This window comes from Lissotriton vulgaris, chromosome 12, assembly GCF_964263255.1.
Source record: "Lissotriton vulgaris chromosome 12, aLisVul1.2, whole genome shotgun sequence".
NCBI classification, from domain to species: domain Eukaryota; kingdom Metazoa; phylum Chordata; class Amphibia; order Caudata; family Salamandridae; genus Lissotriton; species Lissotriton vulgaris.
The window spans coordinates 513,741,692-513,761,096 of NC_141700.1; the positions used below are offsets into that span (position 1 = coordinate 513,741,692).

The window sequence follows — 19,405 nt, forward strand, 5'->3', positions numbered from 1 at the left end:
GCTGGAGGCACCAAGCTGGGGAACAGATGGCTGGCTTTGATGTGCATGTGCTTTTTATGTCAATGCGCTTGCCCATTGAGCTTGCTTTTCACGGGCACTGCATGGAATCGCCCGATAGTTAAGCTCTGGATAAGCCCCTATATTCTCGCACGCTAAATTCGCAAGCGCATTGACAGGCGAGACCTAAAAACAGAGACCATGGAAAACGTCAGCACATGAGACACCCATAGTGGGATGTAGTTATATATGTATATGTATTTAAAAGCACCAGAGCTTTTTTAATTCTTCAACATTAGGCTATACAAAAACAACTGCAACGTTCAAAGCACAACACAAATATTCATCAAAAATTCAATTTGATTAGTTATATCCACACATTAATATAAGTACAACCGATTACAGGAAAGGACCTCATGAGACATCCAATGTTCCAGTTAAACTCCCATTAAAAGACTACACTCCAGCACCCATTATAATATGGCCTATGTAAACACCAGTACAACATGACTAAGCCACATCAAATATAAAACCAAAGACGATAAGCACACTAAAAAAATCACAGACTCAATGCACATTATAACATTACGAAGATAGTAACAAACATAATTTGACAGTCCTGACAGTGTAACGCACCTAACACATGCAACAGTATTACATACCCTGTGAGTACTGCATTATCACTGGACAGTAGACAATATATTACATAGCCAATAAGCACCCCAATACCAAATACAAAGGTTTTTTATTTGCATAATTAGTTAAAATTATTACAAAATTTGCATAATAAAATAACGATACAAAATGTATTAAAAAAATTACTAAAATTGTTGTCTCTCGGCTATTGTTTTGTTTGGGGGCGGGGCTTGTGAGGTCCTAGGGTTAAGCACGCCCTGTTTGCCCTGTTTGCCCACGAACTGGATGGTCCTCATATTCTATTAGGTCTAAAAGTTTTCTTGCTTCTGCCAAGAATTTGACTCCACGGCATACTAGGATTATGTTGGAACCACCGAGCCAGCTTGTGACTGCGTGTCTGCAGGATCGAATGTTGAGAGCATTAAAGATGGGTTTCAATAAGAGTCGTCTCTGACTTATCAGGGCCGGACATAAGCAGAAAAGGTGGACAAGTGTTTCGGTGTTGTACCCACAAAGGCGACATTGATTCGTCTGGTGTGATGATTTCCAGGACGGTAGTAAATCCTTTGTGACATGCATCCCCATCCGATAGGCTGTAAAAGACTTTTTTAGATGACCACTGAAGTGGGATGTTAGATATGTGTGTGTTTTTGGGGTTGTGAAGCTGTTCAGGATGGTCCAGGCATGCCGCCGTTTTGCCAATAACTCTTTGTCCTCAAAAAAAGATTTCCATTTTGCTGCTGTATTGGCTGATTTTTTTAGACTTACTTTATCTGTCCCTGATTTCCAAGCGACTGCTAGCTCTAACTTTTCCACGCAGAATGTCAAATACTTTCCCCAATTGTTCATGGATTCAGTTTCCCCTCGTTTTTTAATTTCCTCCCAGCTTAGCCAGTCCAAGGAGTCTGGATCTGCAGATCTAAGTTTGTGGCAGAAGTTCACGAAGCCGCTCATGCTCCGGAACTTCTGATTTTGCAGTCCAAATTCGAGCCTGACTTGTGCGGCTGAAGCAGATTTGGGAAGATTGAAGACCGCTTTATAAATTTTAATTTGTAGTTCATTCAAAAGGTCCACCTCCTTACCGCACCACGTGACTAAGCCATAGGATAAAGTGGGCATAATCTGTGCAGCCATTGTTTTTAATAAATGATTATAATTGGGGCAGTCCATTTTTTCCTTTAGAGAGCGATACGCGAAGATTAAAGATTGTACTTTTGCTTTGAGTGCTATTTTGTGGTCCTTATAATTTGCTCCTTTAGTTATTGTAATGCCCAAGTACTTATAGTGTTCTTGTTCTTTCACTGGTGCCCCTTGGGCCATCCATTTGTACTTTAGGTTTTGCCGGTCAACTAGGCGGACCACTTTAGTTTTCTCTTTGTTAAGTGCTAGGCCTTCCCGTTCTAGGTACAGAGTTAATTTATTAATAGCTCTTTGTAAGCCAATAGGTGTCTTGCTCAATAATACAATATCGTCTGCATATTGTAAATAGTATATTGGATTGTTTGCCAAAAATGGAGGATGGTTGTCTGCTGATTCGATCGCACTTGTGAGGTCAGAGAGAAAAAGGTTAAAAAGGGTAGGGGCTAGTACACAGCCTTGCTTTAAGCCTTGGGGCGTTTGGATGCTACTGGTGGTACTGCCACCATTTCCCAACTTTACTCTTACCCAAGTATGGTAATGAAGAGCTTTGATGGCTCTTAGGAGTTGGTAAGGCATCCCCCAACTCTCTAGTTTGCTCCACAAGCGCACTCTGTTTACCCGATCGAAGGCAGACTTGATGTCTATGAAACAGGCATACAAGCGAGTGCCATTTGCTATTGCTTGGTCCGTTAGGATAGACAGGCAGGTTAGGTTAGTTGTTGTTCCCATTCCTTGCCTGAAGCCTGTTTGAAATTTTGGCATGATCTTTGTTTCTGATATCCAGACTTGTAATTCACGTAGAATGCAAGAGGCGTAGAGTTTGGCCTCTACATCTAGTAAGGATATCAGTCTAAAATTTGCAGGGTTGCGATGATCGCCATGCTTAAAAATTGGGTGGATGATACTTCCCTCCCAAGAGGCGGGTATCTCTGCGAGATTGTATATTCGATTGAACAGTGGCGTTAGAATTTCTGCCCACAGATCCGGGTCATGCTTAAATATCGCATTCGGTAGACCGTTTGGTCCTGCTGCACCCTCTGACTTTAATCTTGAAATTATACCTCTTAATTCAGTTTTGGTGATTAAGTCAGCCGGGTCTGTTGACCCCTTAAGGGGTTTTTCCTGGTTGGATTTCCAATTGTCCTTCTTCGTCACTCCTTTTGGTTCCTCCATGTTGGCTTTAACTGCCCCTGAATCTTTAACGAGACCTGTATTTGTATTGCTATATAGGGTTTGCACATGTCTGATCCAGGTTTCTGCTCCAACCCCGGCTTCTTGTGAGATTTTTGCCCCTTGGTTAAGCTCGTTTATGATGCCCCAGAAGACCCTGCTATTAGGTTGTTTTCCCGCAATTAGCAGTTTATTCCAAACAGATTCTTTGTATGAATACTTTGCGGCTCTCAAAGCCTTCCTGTATATGTTCCTTGCTCCCCTCAGGTTGGATTTGTTTACCACTAGCCCCGACATTTTTTGGTTTGCGACGGCCCGAACCTCCTTAGCGACCTTTCTTTTTTTGGCTCTTAAGTCCATATTGAACCAGGGCTCCTTCTTGATTTTAAAGTTACTGTGCTTCCCTTCCCTTGCTGGGAACTTTTGCTGCAGAACTCGAGTCATTTGCTCCCAGCTTATTACGAGGTCCTCTTCATTTTGAATTCCAAAATTGGCTATATGTGATTTTACTGTGTCCGTAATTTTACCCAACCCCTCTCCGTGCCATTTCAATTTTTTCAAGTTGAACTTTGATGCCTGATACAGAAGGGCGGTCGTTGTTAGCGCCATACTTGGTGCAATATTGAAGGTTAGTATTTGTGGGAAGTGGTCGCTTTCTACCCGATGTTCTATAGCACAACACAAATATTCATCAAAAATTCAATTTGATTAGTTATATCCACACATTAATATAAGTACAACCGATTACAGGAAAGGACCTCATGAGACATCCAATGTTCCAGTTAAACTCCCATTAAAAGACTACACTCCAGCACCCATTATAATATGGCCTATGTAAACACCAGTACAACATGACTAAGCCACATCAAATATAAAACCAAAGACGATAAGCACACTAAAAAAATCACAGACTCAATGCACATTATAACATTACGAAGATAGTAACAAACATAATTTGACAGTCCTGACAGTGTAACGCACCTAACACATGCAACAGTATTACATACCCTGTGAGTACTGCATTATCACTGGACAGTAGACAATATATTACATAGCCAATAAGCACCCCAATACCAAATACATTCTAAAACACTAAAATTATACACATGCAGGACCCAATTTAACATCACAGGTCTAATGAAACAAAGTCACAGGCACAATACATGCTATAGCATCATGGAGTGAATACCCACTGCATATCGCTGGAAAATGAACTCAGTTTATTGTCAGATACTCAGAGGCCATTTGGAGCTCACATGTTAGAAAGAGCAGGAAGAACTGCGTTGTTAGAACTGACTATGTGCTTTGAAAGATTGCTGGTTTTATTATATTTTTGTTCATGTAAGCATTCCCTGACTCATGCAGAGTGGATAGATTTTTAACTTTTGTTAGGGCACTTGATCATGATCAATATCAAATATCCAAGACCTACTGTGAATCCCAGACAGAACTCAAACTGGTGTGTTACAGATCACAAGCAACAGCAGCAACATTTAGTTGTATTTCTGGTGGAGGCTATGGGTGTGCGCTCCACTGTTGAAACAGGGACCTGTTTTAAAGGACAGCTGTGTGGGCTCATGTCCGGCACCATGACCGCTAGCCTCTGCCACTCAGCCTTTATTTATGCCTGTTGCCTAGAGAATAAAAGAGCTGAAAGAGCGCAGCGGGCAAAGGCAGAATATTTCCTAGAAAAGGAGTATTTCACCTGGGATTTTGTAGAAATAGCCGCTGCCCCAGACTGAACGGGACAGTGGCTTGGCCAGTGACAAGGATGCAAAGCCGCAGATGACGTGCGAGGCACACAAAACTCTGCTGCTTCCAGTTCTCTCTCAGGCCTCACCTTGGCCTGACTTCTTGTGAGATTTGCATTACAGACTGTAATTTAATTTTGACATTAGATTTAGGAGGGTTTACGTTACCAAATCTTCCCCTGAAACACTACACAAATAACTACCTGGGAGCCTCGGTTTATTACATTTGAGTGGGCTTGCTCTTGGCTCAAATGCCAGAGGCGGCCTTTTCCGCATGAGACTGATTTGATGGAAACAGAGATGAGCCCAGTTATATTGACGGCGTTAGCGCCATAGCAGGCACACTATACAGTAGCTGCTATTTTCATATGTACACCAATTCCACAGCAGAGGCAAGGTGTAAACATTTGGTGAATTTGTTAGAGAAATCCGACCCAAAGGCAAGAATGAAAACAAGCCCTCAGCTGTAACGGAAGGCAAGGTTGTTTTTGGAACTGCCTCGCACTGAAAAGAAAAAGAAACTGCACCCTTGTGAAAACGTGCGCCGGAAGAGCCTTGACAGCACAGTGTGCCACACTGGAAGCGTCTTGCGACAAATGAAAATAATGGAAAACAAGCTTGAGAGAGAAAGAGCAGCGCAGGATGGGACGAGAGAGAGCAACACGGGACGGGAGAGAGGCATGTAAGAGGTCTGGGAGGGAGCGTAAGGGGGTGTATCTTGACAGGAAGCAAACAAAAAGGTGACAAGAAAGAGGGAAGAGGAAGGAGGAAGGGGGTGGGAAGGGGGTGGGGGGAGGCCGAAAACGAGAGAATTGGCATTGCTGTGGGGAAGGGGGAGGAGAAATGCGACACAGCCTGTCGAAATTAAAGCCTTTGCTGCAGCAGGGGGCGGAGTGGTGGATTTAGGTGGAGGAGTTTCTACATTTGGGAAGAGATAACAAGTTTGAATGTAAAATGTGTTTTAGTGCCACACGTCCTGTTGGTGTCTCCGTTCACCCCCACTCTTGCCCCCCCCAGCAGCTGCCATGAATCAGTGTTAATGGCCCATCAGCGGGAGGCGCCACTTCGCACAATGTGTACAAACGGAAAACCTCCCTTTGTGTAGGCGAGTGCTGGGCAGCTTCACACATACCTGCCAGATGTCATGTCCAAAGCCTGCTGGGGTCGGGGTGGGTAGTCGGGTGGTATCAGGTGTGCATACCTTCATTCTGTTTGTTGTGCAGCTGTTCGCATCACAGGTGGGCCATTGCATGGAAGTCCAGAGAGCCCTTGGAAGCAGCAGTGAGGCGTGTGCTTCCGGATAATGACGTCCTCGCGACTATTTTGACTACGCTTAGCTTGCAGCCACCAGTTATCTAGGATAAATCACCTCATACCCGGATGCTACTAAATTGGTTTCTCCTCATGAGAATATTGTAGTACCGGTGTTCCGATCTGCCTCACTTATGCAATTTTTAGAGTACACAGCTACGTGGGGGTAGAATAATATTTGCGTAAATTTCTGAACCTAAAGATATGGGCATTTTTAAAAAGGCAAAAGGCCATGTGTACCTTCTGCCGACATGCTGGCACAGATGCCCACCAGGCAGAGAGGCAGAATGGTGACAAACCTGGGCAAGGGGTTTTCAGATTGTGTACATTTGCCTAGTGCTTCAATCCGAGAGAGCAACACAGGAGGGGAGAGAGGCATGTAAGAGGTCTGGGAGGGAGCCTAAGGGGGTGTATTGTGACAGGAAGCAAACAAACAAGAAAGAGGGAAGGAGGAAGGGGGGGGGGGGGTAGGGGAGGCCGAAAACGAGAGAATTGGCATTGCTGTGGGGAGGAGAAATGCGACACGGCCTGATGCAGCAGGGGGCGGAGCGGATCTCAAGAGCTGCTGAAGGCACCAAGCTGGGTTAACAGATGGCTGGCGATTTGATGGTGTGCACGCGCATTTTAGGTCATTGCGCTTGCGCATTGACCTAAAAGCGCACGGGCACAGCATCAAATCGCCAGTCTAGTTAAACCTCTGTTTAAGCCCTTATAGTCTCGCTCCGCTCAATGCGCATGCGCATTGAGAGGCGAGACCTAAAAAACAAACAACATTGTCACAATGTGTGTTCAGGCCTTGTACTAAATGTTCAAAGCACTATTCTGATGCATGAGAAGTTATTTGACCAGTATTGAGAAAGGCCAAAAGCTGAAACGCATCTACCTGCATTAAAATTACAGAATGTTCAGCCCATGAGTGCTCCATGCCTATCCTTTTTGGATGTTTGAAATGCAGATATCGTGGATCCACTCTTATGCAACGGAGGCACCCGCCCTTCATGCAGGCAAGTTACTGGTGGTCTTGTGAAGTGAATAAAAAAATAAATATATATAAAGAATGCATAATGTTTAAAAAAGAAAGGTCCAGGTTAACACTGTGCAATAGTAATACATGTCCTAACAAAGCTATAGTGGAATGTGGCCTGGCTTTACCTGAAACTCATTTAGTAATGTTCTGCCATGATTAACAGACACATAAAACTACCCAAAAGAGTATGGTTTGTTAGACACAGGAGCCCTTGCATCTTTAGAATTGAGCATTTGATTAGATGATCTGAAATCTTTTAATAGTACAATATCTCAGAGCCCGTGTAAAAACCAGAGAAGGCAGTGAATAACCGTCCAGGGTTGCCATAATTACAAAGCAGACTGGAAAACACACAACCAAATGAGGGAGAGAATCGAATACTCGTTTTGGGAGAAAAGATTAATGCATACATAGTATTACCTGTCTCTATGGATTTATCTAATATAGCAATCTGAATCTCACGACTCACCCGGCTGAAGTTAAGGAGATGACAAATGCTTTGCATTTTAGATCTGATTTATGAGTGGTTTCACATATCCACTCATTGTTTCAGTAAAGATTATATTAGATTAGATTTAGATTTATAGAGCGCATGGCTGCCCTAGAGCGTCCCAGCGCTGAAACTGACCTGAACACAGTGAACTCAAGAGGGGGCGGATTTAGGGAGTGGTAGGGAAGAGAAAGGTTTTGAGAGCTTTTCTGAATTTAAGATGAACGGGTTCCATCCGGAGATCTCTAGGAAGGGCGTTCCACTTATTTGATGCATTCAGCGAGAACCGGCGGCCTCCAGTGCGTGCCTTCCTCACTCTTGGTATGATGGCCAGATTTTCCCTGTCTGAGCGGAGGGCCCTGGCCGACTTATAGGGGCGAATCAGTCCTCTCAAGGCCGGAGGGCCTTTACCCTTCAGCGTTTTATGGGCAATACAGAGTGACTTAAAAGTGATTCGCTCTTGGATTGGGAGCCAGTGGAGGGCCTTTAATAATGGTTTGGCTGATGCCCGTCTAGGCGCCCCCATAAGCAACCTGGCTGCAGCATTCTGGGCTCGCTGGAGAGTATTGATAGTGGCAAGAGGAGCAGCCAGGAAGAGGGCATTGCCATAATCCAGTTTGGACAGAATCAGGCCCTGGATTAGTAGCTTTCTAGATTGAAAAGGAAGGAGGGGGAGAACCTTCCGGGCTGCTCGTAACAGACCGAAGCAACCTACTGCAACCTTCTGCGCGTGGGTCTTAAAAGTTAATTGGGGTTCAAACCAGATCCTCAGGCTTTTAATTTTCTCCTTGGGGAAGACTTAGATCACCTACTAAGCAGGGGAAACGCTTTTATATAAATAGTGAAATAATAATTCTGTGCATGATTTTCCAAAATGCAGCAATAGCTGACAAATGGACAAAGATTTGAAACTCTGATTTTGTTAGAGGAAGAGGATGACTGAATATGGCTTCTTCTCAACAGTGACTGCATTCATCATATGCTGAGCTAAATACTTTACATTGATAACGTATAATTTCCTTATAAATGTTTTTTCACTTTCTTAATCTTGATGCATTCTGAAGCCAGGTCTAGTTTTGCTAGTTAGATGCAGGCTGCAAAGTTAACCCTATGTTGCTCTGTAATCTGAGAACAGTATATGTACGTTTTATTGTACATTCTTTGAAGTGAGTAAAATAAGAGGCATTAAGGTGGTTGATTGTGGAGAAAGGCGGATTTATCTTGAGAAACTCTCTTTTGCTTCCACAGAGCAAGTTGTCACTGAATGTTAATCCCAGAGCTTCTAAAATGTAAATTAATATTGCAAAATGGGTGAATGATAAGGGTATTGTGCTGCTATCAATATCCCATTTGGTTTAACAAAGTCAATAAAAAGAAATAAGTTGAATGTGCCAATGTCCAAACACCTTAAATGCAACTTACAAACAAAAGAAATAACATAATATAAATAATGTACCTGTAAATGTTGCTAAGGATTAATGAGGAGTAATATGCCATATGAAGCACATTTGCTGGCAGAGTAATTTACACAGGAACATTACTCCCAAGTGAGCTACAATATATTCAAAATGTACAATATATTTAAAAAGTATTTTTGGGCCACAATGGTAAAATGGCCTAAGAACTCAACTTAGTGAAAAATCAAATCAAATCAACAGGAGTCTTGAAAATGAGAACCAGGTGTCTGTGATGGAAAAGGCTGTCTTTAGATTTTAAAAACGATATCTTTGTGCATGTTAACGCACATCTTGATTACCACTATATTCAGGCATGCAGAGCAGCACTGGGGTAATAAAGGGAAGCAGTGTGATGTGTTGAGGAACTCAAGTGAGTGGAGGCAAAAGTGGAATATAAAAAAGTGAAGGCATATCAGTGTTTTTTTCTGGTCCTAAGAATTTTGATATTTAGTCTTCATAGGTCGGACTGGTTCTCCCAAACAAAGCACCACTTGGTGCCTTCAGAGGTTGTCCTTAAGGTTATGATCTCATTTCTCTTTACTGCCTTATCTTTTTTGCCTCATGGAAGCGACTACTTTTATAAGCATAATATCTCAGGGGACATTTAACATTCAGAGTAGGCAGGGAATACTCCTCCAAGCTTGAAAAAATTGCATAGCAGACAGGAATTTGTTAAGTCCACCTGGCAGCTTACCTTCAAACAAGAGGGTCAAGGCATCTACAAAGATAACTGCAGATCGTCTGTCGTTCATGTCAGTCCCCAGCGCAAGCATTAGGTTCTCCTCAGCTTTGCTGGCCACCTGAAAATTAAAGAGCGCCAATCTGAATGTGTGAGTGTGGATTGGTAGGGAAGTAATGGCAGTCAATCTGCCCAAATATGCTTGATGAATCCTTAAGCCACAGTATGTCGATCAAAATTAAATCAGGAGTTTATTTTTTGCTACAATGTATTCAAAAGAGGGGTGGCTAATGTGACAAAGTTATCTTTTAGGATGTGCATAGCAGGTATGCACAAAGAATACAACATTTTTATCTCAATGTGTCTTGTACGTTTTTGCAATGTATATGCATAAATTAGAAACTGCATCACTACTACTAAACAACTGCCTACAGTTACCCTTCAAAAGCATGTATCTTTTCAAGTCTGCGGGACTGAAAGAAAGATGAGCCAAAGAAGTCCACTTTAGCTTCTCTGGCTCCTCCTCGAAATAAAAAAAAAGTCTGAAATGGCCTATATCTCTTATAAAGCACACACAAAGAGATAATGGATGGAGCACTGAAACTTTTCAGACACTCACCCTCAGTCACAGATCTGGGTTGAATCCATCATCGTTCTTTAACCCCCTTCGCCACCCCAGTTCAGACCCAGCCATATGCAAATCAGTCTTCACCCTGTTCCTCGTGGGAACAGTCCAGCCTGAACTGCCAAGCCAGGTCTTCCCTGGACCGGAAATAAGCATCCCAAGTAAGGTTTCAGGGTAGCACCCCTCATCAGCCAGGCTAGCAGGAATCCAATGGCAAAGTGAGCAAGGGATCCACATCTGGGCATACCTTGCCAACTTAGGGCAAACATAAGGAGTGCTGAAATGTTTCAGACACTCACCCCCAGTCACAGATCCAGGTTGAACCCATCATCATTCTTTAACTACCTTCACCAAAAACGATGGATTTAGGCACAGATCTTTGTACTGGGGTAAATGTAGGACATTGATCCATCAATTATTCTTTTTGCATTGGTCACCCTGAGTGCGACAGGTATGCCCAGAAGTGGATCCCGTGCTCTCCATGCCACTGGAGTCAAGCTATCCTGGCTGTTGAGGGCTGAAAGCCCCAAACCGGTCCTAGGATACTTGTTTCCAGTCCAGGGAGGACCTGGCCTGGCAGTTCGGTATGGACGGTTCCCAGTGGGCGCAGGGTCAAGATTGATTTGCATATGGCTGGGTCCAAATCAGAAAGCACTACTTTGGGCGCTTCCCTGAAAGGGTTTCAACAAAGTACATAACTCAGGTGGTGAGACACTTTAGGAAAATCCACCCCAACTACTGGAAATACAAACAAGCATTTGCAATGCAATAGGTCTCACATTAGGAAAGTGTGAGCTATTGGTATTGTAAATGACAATTTTTTTTAATGTGTGTTGGCTTTGAAAATATATAAATTAATAGCATTGTTATTCACAAAGCCAATAGCTTACACTTTCCTAATGAGAGTCCTATTGGCTATGGCAATGCTTGTTGGTAGCAAGCAAGGACAGTGCTGTTGTGGTGCTGAGTGATGATGTTGTGGTGCTGAGTGATGATGTGGTTGGGCTGAGGGATGTGGTGGTGTCCCAGAGTGATGTGGTGGTGTCCCAGAGTGATGTGGTGCTGTCCCAGTGTGATGTGGTGCTGTCCCAGAGTGATGTGGTGGTGTCCCAGAGTGATGTGGTAGTGTCCCAGAGTGATGTGGTAGTGTCCCAGAGTGATGTGGTGGTGTCCCAGAGTGATGTGGTGATGCCCCCGAGGTATGTGGTGATGCCCCCGAGGTATGTGGTGGTGTTCCTGAGTGATGTGGTGGTGTCCCAGAGTGATGTGGTGGTGTCCCAGAGTGATGTGGTGGTGTCCCAGAGTGATGTGGTGGTATCCCAGAGTGATGTGGTGGTATCCCAGAGTGATGTGGTGGTGTCCCAGAGTGATGTCCCAGAGTGATGTGGTGGTGTCCCAGAGTGATGTGGTGGTGTCCCAGAGTGATGTGGTGGTGTCCCAGAGTGATGTGGTGGTGTCCCAGAGTGATGTGGTGGTGTCCCAGAGTGATGTGGTGGTGTCCCAGAGTGATGTGGTGGTGTCCCAGAGTGATGTGGTGGTGCCCCTGAGTGATGTGGTGGTGCCCCTGAGTGATGTGGTGGTGCCCCTGAGTGATGTGGTGGTGTCGCAGAGTGATGTGGTGATGCCCCCGAGGGATGTGGTGGTGTTCCTGAGTGATGTGGTGGTGTCCCTGAGTGATGTGGTAATACCCCTGAGTGATGTGGTGGTGTCCCAGAGTGATGTGGTGATGCCCCCGAGTGATGTGGTGGTGTTCGAGGGATGTGGTGGTGCCCCTGAGTGATGTGGTAGTGTCCCTGAGTGATGTGGTGGTGCCCCTGAGTGATGTGGTGGTGCCCCTGAGTGATGTGGTGGTGCCCCTGAGTGATGTGGTGGTGCCCCTGAGTGATGTGGTGGTGCCCCTGAGTGATGTGGTGGTGTCACCAAAACAGAGGGTATGAAGGCAAAACATTTTGGGAAATACCAGACCACGGATGTCCGATTTAATTGCCTGCCCTCTTAATGTTCCACTGTGCACCATGTGATCCATTATAGGAATGCGGACAGTTTCAGCAGACTGCTTTTAAAGCTTTCCAGACAGGTGTACTGTTTAAAATTTGAACAACTATTTGTGTTTCTTGATTTCTGTGTATAATAGATATCCACATTTGCCCAATTTCCTGCCACTTGTGTATTACAAGATTGATTATAGGTAATTTTAATGGCTACACTAAAAGTGACTTTGCAAGTTTCTTCCTTAGATGTTTGAACTAACACCTAGTAACTCATTAGGAGCTGAAGACGAATGCAAGCACTTTTTAAATAATTGCACAGCTTTATTATGGCTCATCACTAACAACACTGAAAGAGTCTTGAGTTATGCAGCCTTAAACATGAGAAAACAGAAAAATGTAAGATGGATGTCAGGGGTTATATGGTTTGTTCTGCTTTATCTATCTTTAGTGTGACCTTTCCCATCAGTGCCATTTGCATTCCAGCAGGTAAATTATGAGTTCTAAGTAACTAATTACGAGAAGCAAATAATATTTCAGGCTTACTTTTCAATTAGAGCTTGGACATATCGTGACTGTTTTATTACAAGGAGCACAAAAATCTCTTAAGCGCAGACAAGGGCCCACAGACCGGAAGTTTAAATAAACGGGAAAGACATTTTACACACACAAGAGTGAGTGGGAGATTAAGTTTAGGTATGCAGCTGATGTTTTGAAGAAATTGTGTACCTTTCAACATATTTCACGCTGTAGTTCGCATGGTTTATCTCCAGCCAGCACACACGGAAGAAAACACAATCTTTTAAACGCCAATGCCAGTTACTGGCGATGCTGAGAAGAGCTAACAAATTGCCCTACAAATGTACCCTATTTGTAAATAAAGAATTCCTTGAGCACGTAGTGGAAGCTGTTATTCAAAATAGAGCAGGATACCAAAGAGACGCAGTATGTTTGGGGACCTCTCTGCAAATAAGGAAATGCTGCGTTTATGTGGAAGGGCGCATCAAAGGGCTAAAATTAATCAAATAAAACCCCACTGCTTCAGGGGCTGTGTGTGCTCGGATGGTGGGTGGAGGGCTTATAATGAAGCAGAAGGGGAATCGAAACGGCCAGTGATGGGCCAAAATCATAAACATACTGGCATCATGGTGCGAGGCACTCACACGGGAGAAACAAAGGCAAGCTTTCTCCAACCGTGTTTGTCAATCCAGAATTCCCTGAGAATGTAGCGGAAGTCATTATTCAAATTAGAGCAGGATAAAAGCGATGCAGAAAGCTGCGACCTCTCGGCAAACAGGAAAATGCTGTGTTTGTGTGGAAGGGCACATTGACGGGCTAAAATATACAAGTAAATTAAGCAATAAAGCACTAACCTCTATCATTGCTCACTGGAGTACCGTGCAGAAGACCTATCCAGGGCAAGCCAATTGAAGCGTCTGGAATGAATTAAAATAATACACGGAAAAAATTCACGAAAGAGCGGAGGGGGCGGGAAGGAGAGATTAAGAAAAGGTTGCTTTCGCTAGGGAGGGGGAGGTGCGAGGTAGCTGAGAGTTATCTCTAAATCTGTGGGAAAGAAATGCGTGCCTAGAGGGAGAGCAGTGGAGGAGGGGTGGCAGCTGCTCGTGCACTGCAAGCCTGGGGCGAAATATTGCCCCACACACAACAAGCAGGATTAGGTGAAGCAAGACGAGGGAAAGACAAAACACATCGGGTGGGGAGAGGCGAAGTAACACCCATTTTGAATTATTACTATGACTGAATTGCTTGTTATTTTCTGTAAATTTGGTTTTAGGAGGTATGGACTGCGGGCTAGAACGTGACAAGGCAGCTCGCGGTAAAATAGTGCGTCCGCAAAAAAATGAAGTTAACACCCAGGGGGAGCTTTAGTTCAAATAAAGTGTCCAACTGTACGTGAATATAAAGCAGCGACGTGCGGGAGGGGAGATGTGAAAAAAGCAGCGACGTGCGGGAGGGGAGATAAGGTGATTTATGGAAACATGCATTAAATTAAGTGCGGCAGCTGTGATTTCGCCTCATGTTGAGCTTCTCCGCGTGCTTCACTATGACAAGGAGAGAGTGGGTGCCAGGGAGTGGGCACCAAGATGCCACCTCATGTTTCACTTTCCTGAGGCACTAAAAGCAGGTCAGAGATACAACGGAAGGGGTAAAGAATGAGATGGTGAGGACGGGACTAAAGGCGACAAGGGAAACTGGTGAAGAAAAAGCGTGGTGCGTGGCAGCGTTTATAGTTACCGACAGGTAAAATTAACAGTAAATGTAAAAAAAAAAAAAACAGACGGGTAGCCGTGCACATAAAAGTTAGGAGCATGTCCGCCATAGTAACATAATGAAAGCAGCCCATGCATATTAAACATATGCACATGGCGTCCGGTGATCCAGGCGCCATGGCAAACAAGCTCTTGTTATTGCTGTGGGGGTCAGGGGAGGGGGAGCAGGGGAGCTAGCGAGTGGGAGGGAACGAGCATATGGCGAGCGGCGGGGGAGCAGCTGGGGAGCGCATTCCATTGAAGGCAGGCTGATGGGTTTGACGTGCACGCGCGTCTCACACGAGTGGAGCACATGAACTGCACGTAATCCGCATTGAAAAATCCCCTTGGTAAGCTTGGTTGTTCCACCGCTATATGTCTCGACATCTGCAATGCGCAAGCGCATTGGCAGAGGTCGAGACCTAAAAAGACCAAAAAGCTAAAAGAAGCAATCTCCTTACCAAGAACATGGAATCAGCCACTACAACGCCTTACTTAACCTCAGCCCGTTGGCATTTGAAAAAGACCTGAAACCTGTATTTTTAGACTGTGCCTAGCAATCTTAGGAAACATATTATTCTCTCATTCATATTGACACGTTATTTTGTTTACTGTTATGTGTGAAGTGCCTCCCTTCTACTGTGGCTAGGTCTGTGCTTTACAAATATATTTAGGAAATAGATAAAATGTGAGATAAAGCCAGGAAACGAGAAAGCAAGAGACAAGTCATACAACACTGAACATAGTCGGATATAACATTAACAGTTGCACAACTTCCTTGGAACAAGATCTATCACCTTTAATCCCAATATGCATGAAATATTATATTGTTTACTTTAAAGCATAGTCTATCAAAGTTAGTCAATTAAACAACACAAACCTAAATTTTGATAAAACAAGAGAACTCTTAAAATACTAAGCTTTTTAACTAGAATGAAGACTTTATACGGCAACCTGACTAGCTCTCTGTATGTATGTTAAACTCACTAGTAGCTTTAGAAATAGGATACAATAATGTCTGCAAAGTTTTGTGGGTGGGTGGGCATTTCCCCACCATGCTTACAAATGAAAAGGAGTGGCATTTTCAGATTCTCTTAACAATAATTAATTTCCTATTCATTCATCTCCTACCAGTCATACTGTACGTCTTCTCCTTTATTAAGTAAGCAGGAAACCTACATGTGTCGCCCCCCCACCCCAGGATAAACTTGAATAAAGTGATATTGCCATGCATTTATATATATACCACAAAGTTCTTTACAGAGTTTTCTCAACCCCAGTTTGAACTATCTCCCCAGTGACTGAAGTGACAATAATGACACTGCCTGGGAAAGTGTGAGAGGAGAGAGAGTGTGTTTGTGTGCGAGTGAGTAAATGTAAACATGGATATGGAGTTAAACTTACCTGTTAATTTTCTACCACGCATACTACTTTACCATGCATGCATTTATAACGGAATGGTAAGTATTTTATAAGTAGGTATAAACCCATTAGACATATACATATGTATATATACAAATACACACACACGCGCGCACACACACACGCGCATGCACACACAACACATACACACATACATTATTCAACAAAAAGGGTTTATACTTGCCTGTAAAATACTTGGATGTTTGTTGCAAAGGCATACTTGTGGTAAACAATAGTAGTATGTTTCCAGAGTTGTTGTAAAGGCCTACGTGTCAAATGCCCTCATTGTTCCATCATACATCTATACTGCCTGCATTGTGCCTTCTTCCACCTAGAAATGCTATTTTTTCATTTGCCCATTGACATTTCATTCAATAGTTCCAGAAATGGGCCCTTGTAACTCTTGGTCATCAATTAGTGTAGGAAGCTGGGTCTCTGTACAGTGCACTAAAACTAAGTACACTGTGTAAAGAGTCCAGGCAACACTTATTGGTTTACATGGCTTAACATTTTTTGGTAGATTTGTCGAGCAGCTTAGGCTAATCAAAGGGGAGTGTTGAGCATTTTTTATACACACAGTCAATAAATGGGACACACACTCAGAGAAATCCGGCACAAATTGGCAGCAAAATCACAAATAGGGAGAAAGAAGTATTTGCCTCTAAAATGCCCAAAGAATTGCCCCGAAATATGTAGAGTGAGGATATCACCAAGTGGTTTACAGCCTTTGAGAGGGCTTGTAAGATGAGGAGAGTCAGCCAGAAGTATTGGGGGCTCTACTCTGGGACGTGCTTTCAGAAAAGTGTAGGGATAGACTTCTGACACTGGACGAGACAGATTTTGATGTCCTATGACCTCATGAACGATACTTTGATTGAGGACTTTGGACTCACATCTGAAGAGCACAGAATCAGGGATACTCACAAAACATTGAGTCAGACCTGGATAGATTTTGTAGACTTCTCAGTCTACAAAATAGGGGCCAGATGTACGACTATCGGCAATTGCGACTCTCAAATTGCGCCAAGTTGCGAGTCGCAATCCCCAATGTACAACAGTGTCTGAGACACTGTTTGCGATTCCCAATGGGGTCGCAAATTGCATGCCTCATGCACATTAATGAGGCTGTTGCAATTTGCGACCCCATTGGGATTGGCTGGCACTCCCTGGGATGGTGGCCTGCTGGGATCAACAGACCTCCATGTCTGGGACTGCTTTTAAATAAAGCTGTTTTCTTATTTGGAAATGGAGCCCGTTTTCCTTAAGGAAAAACGAGACGCATAAAAAAAAATGTTTACTTTTTCTTTTTCAAGGGCAGGCAGTGGTCCCTGGGACCACTGCCTGCCCTTAAAAAATGTTTGTGCTTGCATTCCCATAGGGGAAGGGGTCTCCAGGGGGTTTGCGAGTGCTTTACCACCCTCTTCAAGAGGGTGGTAAACTGTGAGTGGTTTGCGACCGCAATTGCAGTCGCAAAACATTCTTACATGGCTTCTGGAGACGCTATTAGGAAGGGAACGCCCCTTCCTAATACCTAGTCGCTAAAGACTATTTTGCGAGTCCAAAATAGGGTTAGTACATGGCCCACAGGTTTTTGCACGCGCAAAGAGATCTAAAACCCATTTGCGCATGCAAAATTCAGTCGTACATCTGGCCCTAGGTGGCTGGTTAAAAAGGTAACCAGGTGCAAGACTATGGTGGGTATTATAATCTTCGTAAGAAAGAGTATCTGTGTTTCCAAAAATCTACATCAGCACTCGGTGGACCTAGGTCCAGCCTCTCCCCAAGCTTTGGGAAATGCGGCTGACCACAGTTTCAAGAATAGGGTAATCAAGACAACTCATGGTGGGGGTGACCAAAAGAAAGGGGTTGCTAAGCCCCCCAAAGGGAAAGATGGTGAACAGTCTAAAGACAAATACAATAAAAAAAAATAAAAAAGAGTCTGCTAAAGGCCCCTTAAGGAGGGTGGTCCCTGAAACAATACACAGACCACGGGTGGGTACCAGGGTAAGAACTGGGATCCCAAGAAGGTTTGATGCTTTAATTGCAAAGGCAATGGACACCGTTCTGGAGACCCTATCTGTCCCAAAAAGGATCTCTACTAGTGCAGTTGCAGTCCCTAATGCAGTAGTAAGTCTCCATATAGGACCCTTGGTGTGGCCTGACCAGGTCAGAGTGCACAATGAAGCAATTCTAGTCTTAGGGTGGAATGGATGTACCTGCCCTGGCTTCCTGTCCCATCAACCTAGAGAAATACAGACAATAGCCACATATTAATGGGGTTAGAGTTAAAGCACCAAGGGATACAGGTGCAAGTGTAAGTATGGTGACTGAAAAACTGATATCCCCAGAACAGTATCTGACTGGTGAGACCTTCACTGTTATCAATGCTGACACCCAAGCTAAAGTCCATCTCATGGAAATGGTATCCTTAGAATGTGGAGGGGTCACTGCCCAAAAGAAGGTGGAGGTATCCTCTGCAATTCTTGTAGCCTGTCTGCTAGGAAATGATCTGGAGTCCTCAGCCTGGGCTGAGGTCAATGTGAAAACCCATGTAGTATGCTGGGTATACCTGAATTGCTGTGTGTAAAACAAGAGCATAGTGCAGAGCCCAGGGTGATAAAGAGAAGTTGGAGCCTGCAATAAAGGTCCAATCCTCGAAGAGAAAAGGAAGTAAGTATGGGAAACCAGCTTTAAATCAGACACAAGCTCAGGTCTCCTCTCCTCAGGGAGAAGATCGGTCAGTCTCAGAGGGAACTGAACCCCAGGAACTTGGTCCTTACCTGGCAGAGCTCCTAGGTTCAGGGGGGGGCCCTTGAATGAAGACCTGTGCCAAACGACCAAGGACCTGCCCTACTCTTGAAAGCCTGAGACAGCAAACTGCTGACCAGGAAAAGGGAAATGTCAGTGGCTCCCACAGACCTACTGGGAGAAGGTACTCCTATACCCTGGGGCCAGAGACTCCAAACATGGTACCACTAGTAAAGTGGTAGTACCTCAGTAGTATAGAGTTCTTACTCTCTTTAGCTCATAGCATCCTCAGAGCTGGACATTTTGGCAGGACCAAAACTTGGAGTAGGTCAGTCACCCACTTATACTGGCCAGGTATGTCCCAGAAGGTGAATGTGTTTTGTAACTCCTGTACTGCCTTTCAAGCCAGAGAAAAGACAGTTAACCACCCAAAGGCCACCTTAAATCCACTTCCAGTGTTTGGGGTCCCCTTTGAAAGGGTAGGGGTTGATGGTGTTGCCCCCCTGGACACTGCAATAGCGTCAGGGAAAAAATGTAAACTGGTGGTAGCTGATCATGCCTCCAGGTACCCTGAGCTATTACACTTAGGGCTGTCACTGCCCCTGCAGTTGTCAGGGCCATCGAGTATCTTTACAAGGGTAGTCTTTCCCAGGTATGTGGCGTCAGACAAAGGTAGTAACTGCATGTCTGCTAT

General features: G+C 44.2%; 1 protein-coding gene across 1 annotated transcript in view; it reads right to left on the reverse strand.

Moving 5' to 3' along the window:
• Positions 1-19,405, reverse strand: part of COG4 (component of oligomeric golgi complex 4) — a 146,154-nt gene that overhangs the window by 85,985 nt on the left and 40,764 nt on the right. The window contains exon 6 of the mRNA XM_086945279.1: positions 9,674-9,779. Within this exon, the coding sequence (XP_086801405.1) occupies positions 9,674-9,779 (106 nt within the window). The remainder of the gene's footprint in view (positions 1-9,673; positions 9,780-19,405) is intronic.